This window comes from Eubalaena glacialis, chromosome 18 (genome assembly GCF_028564815.1).
Source record: "Eubalaena glacialis isolate mEubGla1 chromosome 18, mEubGla1.1.hap2.+ XY, whole genome shotgun sequence".
NCBI classification, from domain to species: Eukaryota; Metazoa; Chordata; class Mammalia; order Artiodactyla; family Balaenidae; genus Eubalaena; species Eubalaena glacialis.
Genome location: NC_083733.1, coordinates 17542881 through 17565209, shown reverse-complemented (window position 1 = coordinate 17565209; position 22329 = coordinate 17542881). Strand labels below are relative to the sequence as shown.

Genomic DNA, 22329 nt, shown 5'->3' with positions numbered 1-22329 from the left:
AAAGTATATAACAAAAATGGTTAGTTAAATAGTATACTCCATTCTGTATCATAAATGTTAAGTTATGTAGCAAATAATTGTGAAATTTTAAAGTGAAAAGTAATACCTATTAGAAAAAAATATATGATGTACTATGTTAAAATGATTGTGGAACTCAATTTATTTTTCTTATTCCTGAAATTGTTGTAATCTATGCTGCTGTATATTGTTTAAAATTAGTGTAGAATACCAGCTTGAGGAAAACTGTAATAAAATATAATCAGGAAGAGGTGATGTGATTAAGTAAATAAGTAACAGCAAACTAGTAAATTGACTTAAACTTAGCTGAGAAAAATTTATTAAAACAGAGATCACCTACAAGTTATTTTCGGACTTAATAATCTTTTAGAAAACAAATATCCGGTAGACCTGCAGCCAGTACATTTTCCAACTATGATGCCAACTATGATGACTGTCAAGCCTAAAAATGTTTTTAACAGAATGATTGCTGTCTCTCTTCAACGCAGAACTATGTTGGCACAGTGGAGGTGCCAGGCATTTTGTTTTAGAACGTCTGATGTGAAACCATAGCTTTGGGATTCACCAGCTTATTGAGATAGTTAATAAGACATGGAAGAGTAAGACAGTTAGTTCCCAAACCATTTGCAAGAACTTTTTGAAAGTCTTTTAACTCTTTTGGGTGCTAAAGTAGCTTTGTATATAGAGTTTATTTATTTATTTTATAATATTCTTTAATGCGCTGCTTTTTCTTAACATATATATAAATTTATTCATTTATTTATTTACTTTTGGCTGCGTTGGGTCTTCGTTGCTGTGCGTGGGCTTTCCCTAGTTGCGGCGAGTGGGGGCTACTCTTCGTTGCGGTGTGCAGGCTTCTCATTGAGGCGGCTTCTCTTGTTGTGGAGCATGGGCTCTAGGTGCGTGCGGGCTTCAGTAGTTGTGGCACGTGGGCTCAGTAGTTGAGGCACGCAGTCTCAGTAGTTGTGTCACACAGGCTCAGTAGTTGTGGCGCATGGGCTTAGTTGCTCCTCAGCATGTGGGATCTTCCCAGACCAGGGCTTGGACCCATGTCTCCTGCATTGGCAGGCAGATTCTTAACCACTGTGCCACCAGGGAAGTCCCTGTATACAGAGTTTAAAAAAAAAAACAAAAAAAGTAAAATCCCATTTTAAAAACAGAATACAAACATTTATAAATACATTTTCCAGTATTAGAGTGTTTGCATCTAATATCAGGGAGCATTCATTATTTGAATAACTAATATCTGTGCTGAGCATTAATTCACCTTTTTTTAGTTTTTTTAAGCATTCCCAACACAAAGTATCATCCTTTTTACCACAGATACTTCCATTTAGCTGCTTGCTCGACAATTGAATTCAATTTATTTACAGAGCTTCCCCCCCGCCCTTTTTATTGCTCATCTCTGCATGAAGTTAAGTCTGTGGTATTAGTTGTGTACATTTGAATTGTTATGTTACCTGAAAGTTAATAAGAGTCTTCAGAAAAGTTAAAGAGTAGGTGGGCTCTGACAATTCTGGTCTTTACTTTCTGACCCTAAAGCAGCTAAATATTGAATGCTGTTAGCTATCAGGTCAACAAAGGTAAAGTGGCGATAAAAATTCCTTAAAAAGGAATAATAATTTACAGAGTTTTTTTTTAATACTTATTTATTTATTTATTATTTTGGCTGCGCTGGGTGTTAGTTGCGGCATTCGGGATCTTTAGTTGTGGCTTGCGGGATTTTTTTTTTAAGTTGCAGCATGTGGATGTCTTACTTGCAGCATGTGGGCTTCTTAGTTGCAGCATGTGAACTCTTAGTTGCAGCATGCATGTGGGATCTAGTTCCCCAACCAGGGATCGCACCCAGGCCCCCTGCATTGGGAGCACAGAGTCTTACCCACTGTACCACCAGGGAGGTCTCTACAGAGTTCTTTTTAACAGCTCTTCTTATTTAAGCCTTATATAGCAACTCTGTGAGGCTATGCACTATCCATGCATAGCCTTAATTTTTATTGTATTTATTGATTTGACTAGATTATGTAGTTTAGTAAAAAGAACATTCATGAGCCCAGTGTCCAGACCAATTTATTTCTGCTATTCCTTTGTCCTGTATCTTTGTCTCACCGTCAAAGGAAACTAATGTCCTAAACTTTATATTTATCATTCCCTTCTTTTGTTTTATCACATGTGTTTTTCTTTCTTTTTTTCTTTTTTTCTTTTTTTTTTTTTTTTTGCTATTATACAAGTTTCACATTCTGGGTAAAATGGACCTCACATAATTGTTTTGAAATTAAGTGAGAATATGTATACAATGAGCTTTTGCACAGTGCCTGTCCCCACCCCCAAGTGCTCAATAAATGGTAGCTGTAACTGTATTATTAATGTTGTTATTTCGCAAAGGGAAGAACTAGAAAAGCATGCCTTTTCTCAGCTGTTCCATTTGTTTATCTCCCTGGACTCTTCTGGGGGAAAGTGAAGGAGTATGGGGATTTGAGGTCTTTTCATTTTTTTCTGGAACTGAGCAACATGTAAAATAAAACAGTAAAGTGGGATTTGGTTGATCAGCAGTTAGGGAACCAGAGTTTCTAATTGAGAAGAAAAAAAAAAATGCTGCAGTATTAAGTTACAAGCTTTTCCTTCTCTTTCACTGCCTTGTGAAAGGCAGGATAGGATTTCTGTCTCCTTGAATTTGATGCAGTGTGGTGGGACTCCCACCCTCTCCTCCCCATATAGTCAGTGTTGAAGAGTAAAAGACCAAATTCGCCGAGAAATAATCAGTGACATAAAAGGATCATTTAGAGTTTACTGAATGACTGAACACATACGCCAACCAGTCAGCCCATTTTTACATTGTTCACCTTCCCACCAAACATTGGGAAGCATTAGTTTGCTTTCAATATCTGAAAATGATTTCATTCCTCTAATCGCCCAAGGCTCTGCACTGTTGCACCAACATAAGGCAAATTCTTGATCTGAACTTGTTCCCTGTTCTGCCTAATTGCTTTTTTCATACACTTATGTTCATAATTTATGTTGGGACTTCCCTGGTGGCGCAGTGGTTAAGAATCTGCCTGCCAATGCAGGGGACACGGGTTCAAGCCCTGGTCCGGGAAGATCCCACATGCCATGGAGCAACTAAGCCCATGCGCCACAACTACTGAGCCTGCACTCTAGAGTCCGCGAGCCACAACTGCTGAGCCCACGTGCCACAACTACTGAAGCCCGCGAGTGACAACTACTGAGCCCACGTGCTGCAACTACTGAAGCCTGCACACCTGGAGCCCCTGCTCTGCAACAAGAGAAGCCACTGCAATGAGAAGCCCACGCACCGCAACTAAGAGTAGCCCCCATTTGCCGCAACTAGAGAACGCCCACGCACAGCAGTGAAGACCCAACACAACCAAAAATCAATAAATAAAAAATAAATTTATTTAAAAAAATAATAATTTATGTTAACTAATTATTTACTTTATCATACTTTATCTAAGTCTATTACATGGGTACTTAAGCAGTACACTTATATTGGGATTTTGGTCAACTAAAATTCATAATGAACCATTAAGTGAGTTGATTAAGCATTATTACTGCTCAAATTATTAACAACGTTAATAGAAAAAAATATGAGACAACAGTCACCCCAATTCTGGCAGACCAAGGAAAGAATTCTTTAGAAAACAAAAGTAAAACCATTCCTAGATTTTGAAAAAGAGGAAGAGAGTGAGTGCATTTAAGTACATTGCACAAGAGCAGTTTTTACCAGCTGTTACATTGATCTGTATTAAATTTCACTATTTCTTTGCACAGGTATTCCAGCCTTTCATTATCTGTGATGAATTATGACATATGATATATCCCTCTTAAGCCTATGTCATTTGCAAATTCTGTATCTTTGTTCAAGTTGTTGATGTAGTAACCACATTCCTCAAGGGGGAACCCATACATTTTTGGGTGGTGTTGTTTAGAGTCATCTGTTTTATGAAATCTACATTTCTTATCTTGTTCGTAAGAACTTTTTAAGATTTTCATCAAATATTTTACTGACTATAGGATACCTATGCCTGTAGCATTTTCCTGATACAGTAGATGAGCCTTAAAAGGCAAATTAGATTAGTTTGCAGTTTAGCCTTCATAATTTCACTTTTCACAAATAGAAACTAAATGAAAAGATATTTCTGTCCATGAAGTTTATTAGGAACATTGAGAGACCTAGCTCGCTCTGGTGCAGTTCTCAGTTGTTCTTATTCTATTCCTCTTTCTCTTTTTTTAAAAACAGCTTTACCCATGTATAATTTACATATTATAAAATTCACACATTTAAAGTGTACAGGAGATTGGCTTAAGATGGCGGAGTAGAAGGACGTGCCCTCACTCCCTCTTGCGAGAGCACCAAAATCACAACTAACTGCTGAACAGTCATCGACAGGAAGACACTGGAACTCACCAAAAAAGAGACCCCACATCCAAAGACAAAGGAGAAGCCACAATGAGACGGTAGGAGGGGCACAATCAAAATAAAATCAAATCCCATAACTGCTGGGTGGGTGACTCACAAACTGGAGAACACTTATACCACAGAAGTCCACCCACTGGAGTGAAGGTTCTGAGCCTCACGTCATGCTTCCCAACCGGGGGGCCCAGCAACGGGAGGAGGAATTCCTAGAGAATCAGACTTTGAAGGCTAGCAGGATTTGATTGCAGGACTTCGACAGGACTGGGGGAAACAGAGACTCCACTCTTGGAGGGCACAGACAAAGTAGTGTGTGCATCAGGACCCAGGGGAAGGAGCAGTGATCCCATAGGAGACTCAGCCAGACCTACCTGCTAATGTTGGAGGGTCTCCTGCAGAGGCAGGGTGTGGCTGTGTCTCACCGTGAGGACAAGGACACTGGCAGCAGAAGTTCTGGGAAGTACTCCTTGGCGTGAGCCCTCCCAGAGGCCGCCATTAGCCCCACCAAAGAGCCCGGGTAGGCTCCAGTGTTGGGTCACCTCAGGCCAAACAACCAACAGGGAGGGAACCCAGCCCCACCCATCAGCAGACAAGCGGATTAAAGTTTTACTGAGCTCTGCCCACCAGAGTAACAGCCAGCTCTACCTACCACCAGTTCCTCCCATCAGGAACCTTGCACAAGCCTCTTAGATAGCCTAATCCACCAGAGGGCAGACAGCAGAAGCAAGAAGAAGTACAATCCTGCAGCCTGTGGAACTAAAACCACGTTCACAGGAAGATAGACGAGATGAAAAGGCAGAGAACTATGTACCAGATGAAGGAACAAGGTAAAACCCCAGAAAAACAACTAAATGAAGTGGAGATAGGCAACCTTCCAGAAAAAGAATTCAGAATAATGATAGTGAAGATGATCCAGGACCTCGGAAAAAGAATGGAGGCAAAGATCGAGAAGATGGAAGAAACGTTTAACAAAGACCTAGAAGAATTAAAGAACAAACAAACAGAGATGAACAATACAATAACTGAAATGAAAAATACACTAGAAGGAATCAATAACAGAATAATTGAGGCAGAAGAACGGATAAGTGACCTAGAAAACAGAATGGTGGAATTCACTGCTGCGGAACAGAATAAAGAAAAAAGAATGAAAAGAAATGAAGACAGCCTAAGAGACCTCTGGGACAACATTAAACGCAACAACATTCGCATTATAGGGGTCCCAGAAGGAGAAGAGAGAGAGAAAGGACCCAAAGAAATATTTGAAGAGATTATAGTCAAAGACTTCCCTAACATGGGTAAGGAAACAGCCACCCAAGTCCAGGAAGCGCATAGAGTCCCATACAGGATAAACCCAAGGAGAAACACGCCGAGACACATAGTAATCAAATTGGCCAAAATTAAAGACAAAGAAAAATTATTGAAAGCAGCAAGGGAAAAACAACAAATAACATACAAGGGAACTCCCATAAGGTTAACAGCTGATTTCTCAGCAGAAACTCTACAAGCCAGAAGGGAGTGGCATGACATATTTAAAGTGATAAACGGTAAGAACCTACAACCAAGATTACTCTACCCGGCAAGGATCTCATTCAAATTCGATGGAGAAATCAAAAGCTTTACAGACAAGCAAAAGCTAAGAGAATTCAGCACCACCAAACCAGCTCTACAACAAATGCTAAAGGAACTTCTCTAAGTGGGAAACACAAGAGAAGAATAGGACCTACAAAAACAAACCCAAAACAATTAAGAAAATGGTCATAGGAACATACATATCGATAATTACCTTAAACATGAATGGATTAAATGCTCCAACCCAAAGACACAGGCTCGCTGAATGGATACAAAAACAAGACCCATATATATGCTGTCTACAAGAGACCCACTTCAGACCTAGGGACACATACAGACTGAAAGTGAGAGGATGGAAAAAGATATTCCATGCAAATGGAAATCAAAAGAAAGCTGGAGTAGCAATACTCATATCAGATAAAATAGATTTTAAAATAAAGAATGTTACAAGAGACAAGGAAGGACACTACATAATGATCAAGGGATCAATCCAAGAAGAAGATATAACAATTATAAATATATATGCATCCAACATAGGAGCACCTCAATACATAAGGCAACTGCTAACAGCTCTAAAAGAGGAAATCGACAGTAACGCAATAATAGTGGGGGACTTTAACACCTCCCTAACACCAGTGGATAGATCATCCAAAATGAAAATAAATAAGGAAACAGAAGCTTTAAATAACACAATAGACCAGATAGATTTAATTGGTATTTATAGGACATTCCATCCAAAAACAGCAGATTACACTTTCTTCTCAAGTGCGCACAGAACATTCTCCAGGATAGATCACATCTTGGGTCACAAATCAAGCCTCAGTAAATTTAAGAAAATTGAAATCATATCAAGCATCTTTTCTAACCACAACACTATGAGATTAGAAATGAATTACAGGGAAAAAAACGTAAAAAACACAAACACATGGAGGCTAAACAATACGTTACTAAATAACCAAGAGATCTCTGAAAAAGCAGTTCTAAGAGGGAAGTTTATAGCTATACAAGCCTACCTCAAGAAACAAGAAAAATCTTAAATAAACAATCTGACCTTACACCTAAAGGAACTAGAGAAAGAAGAACAAACAAAACCCAAAGTTAGTAGAAGGAAAATCATAAAGATCAGAGCAGAAATAAATGAAATAGAAACAAAGAAAACAATAGCAAAGATCAATAAAACTAAAAACTGGTTCTTTGAGATGATAAACAAAATTGATAAACCGTTAGCCAGACTCATCAAGAAAAAGAGGGAGAGGACTCAAATCAATAAAATTAGAAATGAAAAAGGAGAAGTTACAACAGACACCACAGAAATACAAAGCATCCTAAGAGACTACTACAAGCAACTCTATGCCAATAAAATGGACAACCTGGAAGAAATGGACAAATTCTTAGAAAGGTTTAATCTCCCAAGACTGTACCAGGAAGAAATAGAAAATATGAACAGACAATCACAAGTAATGAAATTGAAACTGTGATTAAAAATCTTCCAACAAACAAAAGTCCATGACCATATGGCTTCACAGGTGAATTCTATCAAACGTTTAGAGAAGAGCTAACACCCATCCTTCTCAAAATCTTCCAAAAAATTGCAGAGGAAGAACACTCCCAAACTCATTCTATGAGGCCACCATCACCCTGATACCAAAACCAGACAAAGATACTACAAAAAAAGAAAATTATAGACCAGTATCACTCATAAATATGTATGCAAAAATCCTCAACAAAATACTAGCAAACAGAATCCAACAACACATTAAAAGGATCGTACACCATGATCAAGTGGGATTTATCCCAGGGATGCAAGGATTCTTCAATATACGCAAATCAATCAATGTGATACACCATATTAACAAATTGAAGCAAAAAAACCATACGATCATCTCAATAGATGCAGAAAAAGCTTTTGACAAAATTCAACACCGATTTATGATAAAAACTCTCCAGAAAGTGGGCATAGAGGGAACCTACCTCAACATAATAAAGGCCATATACGACAAACCCACAGCAAACATCATTCTGAATGGTGAAAAACTGAATACATTTCCTCTAAGATCAGGAAGAAGACAAGGATGTCCACTCTCGCCACTGTTATTCAACATAGTTTTGGAAGTCCTAGCCACGGCAATCAGAGAAGAAAAAGAAATAAAAGGAATACAAATTGGAAAAGAAGAAGTAAAACTATCACTGTTTGCAGATGACATGATACTATACGTAGAAAATCCTAAAGATGCCACTAGAAAACTACTAGAGCTAATCAGTGAATTTGGTAAAGTTGCAGGATACAAAATTAATGCACAGAAATCTCTTGCATTCCTATACACTAATGATGAAAAATGTGAAAGAGAAATTAAGGAAACACTCCCATTTACCATTGCAACAAAAAGAATAAAATACCTAGGAATAAACCTACCTAGGGAGACAAAAGACCTGTATGCAGAAAACTATAAGACACTGATGAAAGAAATTAAAGATGATACCAACAGATGGAGAGATATATCATGTTCTTGGATTGGAAGAATCAATATTGTGAAAATGACTCTACTACCCAAAGCAATCTACAGATTCAATGCAATCCCTATCAAATTACCGACGGCATTTTTTACAGAACTAGAACAAAAAATCTTAAAATTTGTATGGAGACACAAAAGACCCCGAATAGCCAAAGCAGTCTTGAGGGAAAAAAACAGAGCTGGAGGAATCAGACTGCCTGACTTCAGACTATACTACAAAGCTACAGTAATCAAGACAATATGGTACTGGCACAAAAACAGAAATATAGATCAATGGAACAGGATAGAAAGTCCAGAGATAAACCCACGCACCTGTGGTGAACTAATCTATGACAAAGGAGGCAAGGATATACAATGGAGAAAAGACAGTGTCTTCAATAAGTGGTGCTGGGAAAACTGGACAGCTACGTGTAAAAGAATGAAATTAGAACACTCCCTAACACCATACACAAAAATAAACTCAAAATGGATTACAGACCTAAATGTAAGACTGGACACTATAAAACTCTTAGAGGAAAACATAGGAAGAACACTCTGACATAAATCACAGCACGATCTTTTTTGATCCACCTCCTAGAGTAATGGAAATAAAACAAAAATAAACAAATGGGACCTAATGAAACTTAAAAGCTTTTGCGCAGTAAAGGAAACTATAAACAAGATGAAAAGACAACCCTCAGAATGGGAGAAAATATTTGCAAATGAATCAGTGGACAAAGGATTAATCTCCAAAGTATATAAACAGCTCATGCAGCTCAATATTAAAAAAACAAACAACCCAATCCAAAAATGGGCAGAGACCTAAATAGACATTTCGCTGAAGGAGACATACAGATGGCCAAGAAGCACATGAAAAGCTGCTCAACATCACTAATTATTAGAGAAATGCAGATCAAAATTACAATGAGGTATCACCTCACACCATTTAGAATGGGCATCATCAGAAAATCTACAAACAACAAATGCTGGATAGTGTGTGGAGAAAAGGGAACCGTCTTGCACTGTTGGTGGGAATGTGAATTGATACAGCCGCTATGGAGAACAGTATGGAGGTTCCTTAAAAAACTAAAAATAGAATTACCATATGACCCAGCAATCCCACTACTGGGCATATACTCAGAGAAAACCATAATTCAAAAAGACACATGTACCCCAATGTTCATTGCAGCACTATTTACAATAGCCAGGACATGGAAGCAACCTAAATGCCCATCGACAGACGAATGGATAAAGAAAATTTGGTACATATATACAATGGAATATTACTCGGCCATAAAAAGGAGCGAAATTGGGTCAGTTGTAGAGACGTGGATGGATCTAGAGACTGTCATACAGAGTGAAGTAAGTCAGAAAGAGAAAAACGAATATCGTATATTAACGCATATATGTGGAACCTAGAAAAATGGTACAGATGAACCGGTTTGCTGGGCAGAAATTGAGACGCAGATGTAGAGAGCAAACGTATGGATACCAAGGGGGGAAAATGGCGGGGGGTGAGGGGTGGTGGTGTGATGAATTGGGTGATTGGGATTGACATATATGTATGTCAGTATGACTAATATGTATAAAATGGATAACTAATGAGAACCTGCTGTATAAAAAAATAAATAAAAAATACAATAAATTTTTTAAAATAGATAAAGTTGAACACTAAGCAATATGATTACAGCCCTGTCCAACACCTTCATTGCAGCTTTGTGAGATCCTAAGCAAAGTACCCAGTTAAGCCATGCCTAGACTCCTGGTCCACAGAAAATATGAGATAACAAATGTTGGGTTATGCAGGGTTTTTGTTAACAATCTTATTCACATGTAATACAACTCGCCCATTTAAAGTATACAGTTGAAAGGTTTTTATTCTCTTCACAGCATTGTGAAACCGTCACCACAATCAATTTTGTAATATTTTCACTACTCCCAAAAGAAAGCCCATATATTTTAGCTGTCACCCACCTTTCTTCTATTCCCCCAGCCCTAGGCTACCACCAACCTACTTTCTTTCTCTATAAATTTGTCTGTTCTAGACATTTCATATAAATGGAATTATACAAAGTTGAGCACTGAGGGTTGAACATAATATTCCTTTTTGCTAAACTGTAAGTTCCTCTAGGTAAGGAAATAAAAAATAATAATAATAAATAAAGTGTACAGATTCAGTGGTGTTTAGTTATTTATATTTATAGAGTTGTGTAGCCATTGCCATAATCTAATTTTGGAATTTTTACCACCCCAAAAAGAAACCTTGTAACCATTCTCTCTCTTTAAAAAAAAAAAAAAATCTAGTAGATTCTTTTAAAATCTAGTAGGTTTTTTAAAAAAAATGTAGTAGAGGTTACAGTTTTGTTTTCTAAGGAAGTCTTTTCTCAGGAAACTGCCTTTCCATTACAGATTTCCCATTCTCTTTCTTCATATTCTTTGTTTATAAATCTAGAATTTCATTCCTCTCTTATCTATTTAACTGATTTAAAAGCTAACACAAGAAAAATAGATATGGCAACTTAACATGAGGGAGGACTATTTGTTGTTTTCATGGGTTTAAAGGACCTATGCTCTTGTTTAGGAGTTCTCTCATTGGCTAGTGGAGTCTGTATAAGTGTTTAATTTGGATTGAATTTAGGACTAAAGGACAATAGTACTAACAGCATAATTTATATCCCTTTAATCTTTTTATGTTTTATGGGAAGCAGGCTTGAGAGTAAGACCAATGTATGTGGTCGTGGTGTACAGTTATATCTTGGAGGGAATCTCTTTGAGATAATGGGGTAAAAGAAGAGTTTCAGTGAGGATTTAAGTCTTAGAGAAGTTGTTTAAAGTAGCAGAGCCAACACAGTTCTGTCTGAAGTCAGAGCCTGTGATGGTAAGGACTGTATTACCTGTTGTTTTCCTTGGATAGATAGGAAGAAACTTCTGACTTCTCTAATTTCCAAATAGTTGAGTCAGTTAATCAGAAAATAACCTTTGGCGAAGGAATGAATCCATGCTTCCTACACCTTCCACTTGACTTGCTTATTACTTTGGTTTGGGGGTAGGCTATAGGGAAGATTGAGATATAACAAGTTCTATATTTAGTTACTTTCCAATGTATTTTTATTGACATTGCTTTTATACCTCTAATTTAGACTCTGTGTCCTTCTTTGGGAAAGTGAAATGTGGTTAGTGATGGGGCTTTTACGAGGTTAAGTTTTTTTTCCTTTGACATAAATGCATTTTGGTAGATACTTTCTCTTTTTATCTAAGCTAATTTTTATTTTCATATTTCCTTTTTGTTTATTTGCCTACACCCCCCCAAAAAAAGGTCTTGAATATGCTTTTCTTCTATGTATAAGGGTCTCGTTTTCAACATGGATTGAGAAAACTAATTGTATTAAAATCTATGTTTGATGATGTGGCATTTCTGTTTTAATTAGGTTCTCCGTACTATCCTCCCTATATTATTTGAAAGATGGAAGTGATCTACTTAAGTTTTTTAGCAACATTTTAACAAGCTGAAAAATTTTAGTCAGGGCATATTATATTCAGACAGATGTAAAATTTGCTAAATGCTTTGAAGATGAAAATTTCAAGTGTTAGGTAATAGTTTTTTGAAAGAAAAATTTTTAAGTGGATTCCTTACTGTGAACGAAGATCATTTAATACTACAACTTCTAATTTTAGCTTTCCTTCATGATATTCTTTCTTATTCGTATCCACATGAAAGTCAGGATACATATTTTAACTGGGAGGATCAAAGTATTTATGAATTCAGTAATCAGTTAACTAACAGTATTGTTTGCTACCAAGGATAAAATGTCTTACAGTGCTACCTTTATTTTTTTAATCACTTAGTACAAATAGTTAATAATCTTCTTTAATTGTTGGAATGTTGCTTTTCTTAGAATACTAGGCAAGTCCCTTAAACTCTGTGCCTCGATTCTTTAGAAAATAAACATATGATTCTAACTGGTCTTTTGAAGTTTCTTCCAACATTGATTCTACTACCTTTAGTGGATATCTTGATAATTATTTCTGTCCAAAAACCATATAATAATAACTATAAAATAATTTTTAAATAGTAGATGTAAATTTGATTTTATGGACAATTAGAATATTATAAAATATATTAAAAAGATACAGTACTCTTTAATCTGGGTTAGAAAAGTAATCATAATCTAATATAGGCACTTGTGCTTTCTGATTTAAGAGTATCCTATACTTGTGCCTTTCTAGAGTTGGAGATACCTCAGAGTAAGAAGTAGTTCCTTGAGCCATAACATTCCTCTTTTTATCTTTAGGAGGGAAAAATGCATTATGATAGCAAATTAAAATATTTGATAAAGGTGCTGAGTAAAAGAGCAGTAGACTAGTGGTCTAATTGGAGAAGCCAATTTAAAGCTGATATACACCATCATATGTAAAGGATGATAAGTTACCCTCTTTTTTTTCAAAGGAAGATATTGGAGCATCTTGGGTTATTTGACATCTCTTCTGTCTAGTTTTATACAGTTTTAAAATTTTAATAACTTTTTCTGTAGATCATTGTAAGCATGAGGGATAAAGCCAAGAAGAAAACAGGGGTTAGAATGAATGGAAAATTCATTATTCAGTTCAATAAAAGTATATAATAAAAGAAAAATATTTGCTAATAATTTTTACAACAGTAGTTATGTGAAGTTTAGTGTGTGTGTATGAATAATATAGTTCTTCTTATGAGTGAAAAGACATTAATTTTGTGCTCATAATTAGGTTATTGACTTATACTCTTTTTAAAAAAAGTTTTTTCCCTTTCCCCCAACAGAATCTGTCTATGATCTTCTCCCAAAGGAGTTACAGTTACCTCCATCTAGAGAACCATCTGTAGCATCAATGAGTCAGACAAGTGGTGGTGAGGCAGGCTCGCCTCCTCCAGCTGTAGTTGCTGCTGGTATGCATTTCATTTTACTTAAAAAAAAAAAAAGTATTATCTGGTCAACATGAACAGTGCTGGCAAAATTCATATCAAAGAGTGTGATTTGAGGGTTTGTTTTAGGAGGTTTTAAACTACATACTTTTAACATTAAAAACTTTCAATACAATATTCTTGATACAACTGTTATTTCTTAAAATTTCACGTTGGCACATCTGTTAGTGCCATCTCCCAGAATGGGCCTTATCTTCAACTATGGGAACAAGTTTAAAGTTCTTTTGTTGACTGCACATAAAAGGGTTATTAAATACCAAGCTATGGATAGAAAATTATATTTGAGTCTCTATAAAACAATTATTTTAAAAAATTTGCTCAAAGGGGAAAATGTTTTATTTTGTATAATCTGAAAAAAGGACTCAAGCACTCAAGTGTCTTTTCTGTTTGTAGCATGTTACTATAACCTTTTCCCTACATTTAAAAACATATGTGACTTTATACTTATTTTAAATTCAGTTGAAAGTAAATGGAAGGTTTGAATGTAATATTTATATAAAGACATTTTCTTATATCAGTGAAAAAGTATGGAAAGTAATGTTTGAAATTTATCAAGTTCATTTTTAATCAGCTCTCAAATCATACACTTTATATAAAATTGGTTCAAATTTTGATTGAGTTAAAAGATTGACAGACAAGCTAATTGAAAAATGTCTTGATCAGTGATAAATTAATAAGAATGCTTTCAGTAATATTAGATTGCCCAACTGTAATTCTTTTTTTAGTTGGGTTTATAGACTACTAAGTGTGTTTGGTGTTTTAAAAAAGTTAGAAAATTATATATATACTCTGAAGTTTCATCTGTCCTACTAATTAGAGGTTTCTTGCCTAATATGATACCTCTCATCTTTTAAAATGGTACTTAAAATCCATCAGAACATTGTTTTCAGTAAATTCTTTTTGTTTCAAAAAGAACAGTGAAGCGGAAGGTTGTGATTTAAATGAGGATATTGGTACTATAGTAGAACTTTGGGTACTTTTCTTATTTGCATTAACCTAAGTCCAATTAACCTTGTGTACCAATCTTTCCCCTGAGCTGTATAGTGCAATGTGCAGCCTTCCTGGTTGAGGGCAGGAAAACGTTAAACATGGCCAAGAAACTTACCAGCCCTGCTCACTGTTCATGTGTTGCCAGACATTTTCTAACAGATTCTGTGGATTTAATTGTGAACATTTTAGTAATTGAATTGTTAAGATGACCTGGTTTCACTTTATATGCACTGAATATTTTTTCTGGAATTTAAATATTTAATCTAGTTTTAAAATAGTTATCAGATAATAAAATATATATTTTTTAATTTTAATGAAATATTTCACTTTAAATCCACAGGTAGAAATTGACTAACTGATTTCTTTTGTATCTTTTGAGATTTTTTTAAAGACATGTTGAATCTGTATAGAACTAAAAGTCTGTTTCTTCTGTGCTTTTTAACATCTGTTGACAGTAGATCCAGTTCCTTTTAAAAGCTGAAAAAATGTTAGCTAGGTTTGGAAAAAGAATGACACTTCCTTTGAAATAATACCAAACTCAATTTTAGAAGTTTTTATATATAAATATTGAAAGTTTTTGAATTTGAGTCACTAATGGAATGTTGAAGGTCCCTCCTTCCCTCCCTCCCTCCATAATCCTCTCCAGATAAATTAGAATGAAGGCTTTGAGTTGAAAAATCATGAAAATAAGAATTAACCAAAGGAAGTATTCTGAAGTAATGAATTCTTATTAGATCAAGAAGTTATTGACATTGTAAAGATTGTGAAGAGAGTAAGGAGGTGACCTTGATAATTTTCATATATTCACACACAGAAAGTCTCTATGATCTAAAACCAAGTCATTTGTAATTTTTTTTGCACATGTTTACTTTTAACCAACCTAGTCTTATTCTAGAATTCTAATGTCTTATTGGTAGAATAGAGTCTTTGTCATGTAACATTATAGGTAAGAGAGTTTAAATTGCCGAATAGTTATAGTAGGGATATCAGTTAGTATGTATAATTAGAGTTACTTTTCTTATTTGACATATTAATGTCCTTGGTGACATAGATGTCAAAGAGAGATTTGGAGTAAATTACCAGTTACTCAGTGTTTCCTGGCCAAAAGACTAGATGTTTAGGGAAAGATACATTAATTTAGAGTTCTTTGATTTTTTTTTTTAATCTATAGCATTTGCTGTTTAAATATGAAATGCATAAAAATGATGACTCTTGATGTAGTTAATTCTTCAGAGTTTTGAAGGAGCCGGATTGGCTGCTATCAGGTATGAGGGCCTGGTGGGAACAGACTTCTAGTTCTGCCATAAAGGTTTGTGTTTCACAAATTCTAAATCAATTTAAATTTTAAAATTTAGAGGCTGGGCATATAGGTGTTCATGTACATTTTAAATTATTTAATTATTAAAAATGTGTTTCTCAGATTCGCCAATCTAGATTTTTTTCCCTTTATGTATTACTGAAGGAATGAGTAAACATGATGCTGCTAATCCACAATCCAGAATACTGGGTAAAAAGAATGTCTCTTAAACCTTTTTTCTGCCTCTACACTATTCACACTTTTACATACTCTCATTAATAACATCTTTTATCTGGTAAGACCCAGGGTTGGGAATGGGGGAAAGATGTTTACTTCCTCACAACTCCTCCCCTCTCCATAGGGCCAAGTGTCACAATCTGGGAGGTGTAGTTGAAAATCAACAGTCTGAAATCTGTACTCTTCCCCATTTTTAAAAGACATCTGTTTTTGTCCCACTAGAAAGTTTCTTAGGAGTTTGAGGTTCAATATGTAAATGAATAAAAGTTTTAGAAGTACAGACTTTCTGAAGAATATTGTAGGTTCTTAGTAATTAAGACAGAGACCGTTTTCCTAACACAAAAAAGTTATCCAGGGACTTCCCTGGTGGTCCAGTGGTTAAGACTCTGCGCTCCCAATGCAGGGGGCCCGGGGTTCGATTCCTGGTGGGAGAACTAAGATCACACATACTACAACTAAGGCCACGTGCTACAACTACTGAGCCTGCACACTCTAGAGTCCACTCACTGCAACTAGAGAAGCCAGTGCGCCACAACGAAGACCCAAATAAATAAATAAATAAATAAATATTTTTAAAAATGATCACTTATTAAAAAAAAGTTATCTACATGAATTGATAACAAATTCTGGCAAAATAAGGAGTTGACCAAGAAGAAATGAAAGTTGTGAAAGTATTCTTTTTGTTTGTTTCTTTAATCCTACAGTATAGGTTGGAAGGAACTAAAATATAAGTATTATTAAGGAGAACTAAAACAAACAGTTACACTAGAATTTTGGATTTTTGAAAAGAGATACGGCAGATATTTTTCTTAAATACCAGCTTTATTGAGGTATAATTCACATACCAATCAAGTATTTTTAAAAATCTACTTATATGTTTACAGTTTTATCCTTAGATTGTCTTAATTTATTTAAAATAGGGCGTCTTTCACAGAAGTGAACAATGAACTTTAATCTTCATTTTAAGAAATCAAATTATTTTCTTGTTCTATCCTAAATTCTATTTGTTTGTCCTCATCTTGGGATGTAGCATCATGTTTATTAGTTTATATCAAAATATTTTGCTAAGGTAATTATTTCAGGTTTCTTTAAAATTTTTTAATTCTAATTCTTGAAATAAACAATGAATTAATCAAACCATAGGTTTTATAATTCAGCCAGAGAATCTTAGGAATAACTAGTTAGTAATTCTTTTGTTGTTTGTTTTCATAAAGTTGTTATTTTACTTTCAGAAATTATATATTAGTCCTGTTCGGGAATAATATAATCTCAGTACATGAATACTTGGTAGCAGATTTTAGCATGTATGGGTATATACACTAATAAAGCACATACAAAAGTTTTTAAAGGCTGTAATTAAAGTTAATAATTTTACATCAAGTGATCCATATAATAAACTTTTCTGTTGGAAGAGACTTATTAAATAGTGCTTTGAATTTTATGCTTACAGCAAGTACCCAACAGGTATTTTCTATACTGAAAGAACTTAACTGTGTGCTATTTACACCATAGGAGAGGACACTAGAGAACTAAATAATGTCCTATAATCAAAGAACAGCTATGCTTTAATTTATTGGGTTGGCCAAAAAGTTCATTCGGGTTTTCATAAGATGTTAGAGAAAAACCCGAATGAACTTTTTGGCCATCCCAATACTTCAGACACCTTAATCACCTAAATTAAAATCATAGGAATTTGTAGACCATCCATAACAACAAAACTATACAAAAACTGAGTTGAAGAAAATATAAGCTATCATTTTTGAGTTCCTACTATGTGATAGGAATTGTACTAGACAATTTACATATCATCATATCTCAATCCTTCCAGGCACAAGATACCTCTCTTCTTTCCCACTAAGGTCTAAGTTCTTTTCTCCTTGCCATTATACTTTAGGGAATTTAGCATAATGTTCTGTCATTTCAATTAGGGAAACACAAGATCCTGGACTAGGCAGTGTGTAGGATATTGAGTTGAAAAAGCCATACCCCTTCTTCTCTTCTGCAAGTTTCAGGATCTACAAAATAGGAATATTATTTCTAGAAGAATATAAATTTTTTATAAAAATTATTTACAGCAACAGAGTACTTAGCCCATTGAATTTATTGTAACTTCTTTACTAGTGTTAGAAGATATTTGCAGTTATGTAATTCTTATTTTCTTGAGTTGACTAAATTTAAGGAGCAAATTTGCCTTTGACTGCTCTCCTGGGTTAACTAGGTTAAGATATTTCAGAATTTTGGCCATTTATGTAGTATATATTCCGAAGATTAAACCCAAAGCCCATTAACAGGAAAAGTAATTCACCTATGTAACCTACATATTGATGTTGTGAGCTGAAGTGTGAATTGATCTTGGTTATTCCATATGGTCATTCCTACTTTTCCTAGAAAACTGGACCACTTCCAGAAGGAAGTCAGATCCTAGCTACAAACATGTTGCCAAGTAAGCAACATGTTTAAAAACTCTACTCCTCATTCTGACTTTTAAAATTACATAGTAAATCTAAATACATACATTTATACATATAGAAATATGTGTGTATGTACGTATGTATAGATGTATACTACTAACATCTGCATTATTAGAATGGAAAGCATCAGCAAACTTGGGCCATAATGGTTAATTCAGAAACAATTACCAATTCAGGAGACTATCCATATTATAAATTTTCACTGACAAAAAAAGTACACATGGCCTATTAATGGTTTATTCCCTAAATGTTTACCTTTTTTGGTCCTCTTACTAATTTTTAGCAACTTTTATAAATATTGTGATTTTTTCATTTTCTGGTAGAATAAGCAGATTTTTATATTACCCTAGTCTATAGAATAGCATTTTAAAACTGCACACAGATTCTCAGCCATTCATAGACAAATTACATACATCAAATAGACACAATTTCTTTTTTTGTTTATGTGTTTTGTAGAATTTCACATTAAGAAATTAATGCATAGAAGTGGGCTTACTTTTTTTATGCTACCAATAAGATTGATAATAAGCAGAAAGTATTGCCATAACTAATTGTTTTATAATAATTAGTTGTATAAATAATAGTAATAAAGTTGTATAAAAACACTCCAGCTGGGACTGGAGTGAGGGGAATTGATTAGGGTAGGATACAACAAAAGACTTCACCTGTTTCTGTGACATTATTTCTCTTTTCCCATATGTGAAATATAATAAAATTAGCATGAGCTTTGGAATCATAAAGACCTAATTTGAATCTGATTGCTATCATATCATTTCTATCATATAGACAGAATCTTGTGGAAGTTCAGTAAATTTCTCATATTACCCCTGTAAGTAGACAGTAACAACAACTTTTTCTTAAGGTTATTATGAAGGTAAATATGTAAAATACTTAATACTGCCTGATAATCAGTGATCTTTCGGTAAACATTGACCTCCCTCCCACATGGATTTCTCCTTTCATTTGTTAGTAAGGTTTTAAAAAATAGATCTTATTTTTATAAAAACAAGTTTTTTAGCTTTATTTTGCTTCTTTCTTTCCATTCTCAGTCTGTTTTTTACCTCATTTTGAAGTTTTGCATATCAGACAACACATGGGCCATGGGATTTCCTTTCTGACTTACTCTTTAATGTTGACACTCTCTCACTAGGAGCCCTTGTAAATAAAAGAAGCATTGCTAGAGGATGATGAATCATAGGGAGAACAGACACTTCCCAAAGGGATGATTCTGTAAAGTTGACTGATTAAGTATTCTTCCTAGAATTCTCTTCCCACTTTTTAAAAAATGAAATGATAAAGTTGCGTGATCAATTATCAGAACTTCTAGTAGAGCAATTTATGACTTCTGTTTTTTGTCTAGACATTTTATCTACATTTGGATCTAATGTACACTGTAATCCAGATCCAGTTGTAAAACCATTCTGAATTATTATATCAGAAGATTTTAATGATACAAATACTATTTTCCCTTTTTTGGTCACCTCTAAAAAAGAAGAAATATGAAGCCATTGGACTAGAGTTGGCAGGAATGCCTTTATTATTTAATCTAAACTATTTTAAAATGTATTATATGATAAAGCATTGAAGTGACCTTCAAATAGCATCCCTCAGAACTGTTTTTTCTCTCCAGTTCTTAAGTTAATGTGGTGGTAATCTCTCTCTTTGTCTTAAAGTAAACATTACTTTTCAAGTAGTATAATTGCTGTCTTTTTGTTAAAAAAACCCTGTTCTTCCTGGGGTCTTTGACAACAATAAATGTAGTCATCAGCTAATATAGTTATTCCCTTTTGTGTTTAAGTAATTTGAGAGTGAGGATTCTTTCTGGGTTTTTTAGTCTCTTCACCCAGTATCTGTGACTGATGCTACCCTGTAGTACTTAAATCACTGGATGATAGAAAGCATCTTTCTCTTCCAAGAGGAAAGGATTTAAAAAACAAATTGTGTAATATGTACCTAGTACCTATTTTACACTGTGATTAAATACTTAGGGTTGAATAGGACAAAATATATATTTAAAACATTGCTCTCACTGTCAGGACACTTACAAATTTTGTAAGCATTTTATTTTTCAGGAAACATTCTTTAATAAATACTCTGTGAATGTTTATTAATGGCACTCAGACAAGGTAAAAATAATTATTTTAGGAGAATTTAGATTAAAAGCGGGAGAGTAATTATTGTGTAGTATTAGATCTATGACTGGCAGTTTGATGGACTGGAGGAGAGAAAGATGGTCTCTAGTAAATCAGTAGCAACCCTTTCAGCTTCAGCAATAGTGCTAATTATTTTTTTTAAATAGAGCCTCTAGGATCAAACGTTTTATGTACAGTAACATATCTAATTTGAAAGAGTAAATTAGGACTTCCCTGGCAGTCCAGTTGTTAAGATGCCTCACTTCCAATGCAGGGGCAAGAGTTTGATCCCTGGTCAGGGAACTAAGATCCCATGCTGTGTGGCATGGCCAAAAATTTTTTAAAAATTTTAAAAAGTGTAAATTAGTAACTTTTTTGGAGGGGGTGGGATGTGGAAGTGTTTGGAAGTTGGCCTGAGAAATGAAACTACTCTTTTGCTGGTAAAATGCAGATATTTTTTTACTGCTTGAGTGTATTGGTCAGAACATATCGTCTTACACTTAAGGGAATTTGGGTAAAGGCACAGTTTAAAAACACCTAGAGAGAACATTCTGGCTTATGGATTAGATTGCATTAGTAAGCAGGAGAACAAATTGGTGAATATGAGTTAACAAAAATTTTGAATAAGAAATTTACCCACATGCATTTATTTGGATGTTGATAATTTAATTTTTTAAAGTTTGTTTTAAAACATTGCTTATTGTAGCATGTAAACTTATGTTGGGTGGGAAAAGTACAAATGGGAAATTGGAACTGTTTTAAACATGTAAATTAAATGGATCGACCCTACAATTTTTGTTTTTTGGTTTTTTTGTTTTGTTTTTATTTTTGTTTTTTGGTAAAGTAATCTGGATTGCTTATTTTATATGCTGGGATGCTAGTTGTTTTTTCTATTAATACACTTAACTTGCATTCTAGCTTCGCCATTCAGAGACAGGCATCGTGTGGTGGGTTGTGTGACAGTGTCTGTCAATAGTGAAGACAAATAGTGCCAGAGACATTTAACCCATCCAATCTCACCCAGGGTATAGGTCGGTCTCGTTTTCAGACTTCTTCTTAAGTCTTTTTTCTTTCTTTCTTTCTTCCTTCCTTCCTTTCTTTTTTTGTTTCTAAATAGTGGATTGATACTGATTGAAACTAAAACTTTTTTGTAAAGTTTTAAACTTTACATTAATATTATAAGAAGAAGAAGAAGAAAAGTAGAAAACGAAGGTTGGCATGTAAGGTGTTGACAAAGCAGGTTTGCAGCCACTTTGTGTGTTCTAGATTTTTCAATCCCTTGGCAACGTGAACGTTGGCCTTATAATTTTTTTCTCTCAATATCTTTCTTCTTTGATCTGAAAATATGTTCTTGTATCTGGTGACTTTTATCAGACAAATGTTTAGATTTGAAGTCATTGTTACCAGTAAGAAAAATGGAAATACTTAAAAAGAATTACTGAGGCTGAACAGTAAGGGTTTTAGACCAGAAATTGTTTCGAAATGACCTGTGTTGATTTTTATTATTATTTTCTGAACAGTCAGTAGTTTACTCCCTCTCCGTTCCACTATTGGTTCACTTAGCACACTTGCCAATTTTTACAGCTTTTTTAAGGTAACTCAACTGATTTTGCACTTATGTTGAGAAGTTATAAAATATAAGTGCATGTTTAAATGCTAAGGACCACATTTTTATCTTGGAAGCTTAGTTAAATGTCATTTCTGTCATATTTTTTTAAATCAGTGAAAGGTATTTGT

The 22329-nt window shown here is 34.6% G+C and overlaps 1 protein-coding gene across 5 annotated transcripts in view; it reads left to right on the top strand.

Moving 5' to 3' along the window:
- NFAT5 (nuclear factor of activated T cells 5) overlaps positions 1-22329 on the top strand; it is a 192555-nt gene that overhangs the window by 123445 nt on the left and 46781 nt on the right. For 4 of the 5 annotated variants that reach the window (XM_061174553.1, XM_061174554.1, XM_061174552.1 and 1 more), the window contains one exon: positions 13304-13429. In XM_061174553.1, coding sequence (XP_061030536.1) covers positions 13372-13429 — 58 coding nt within the window. In that variant the 5' untranslated portion in view covers positions 13304-13371. Of the gene's footprint in view, positions 1-13303; positions 13430-22329 lie in introns of those variants that run through there. The other variant, XM_061174555.1, reaches the window with a different exon arrangement.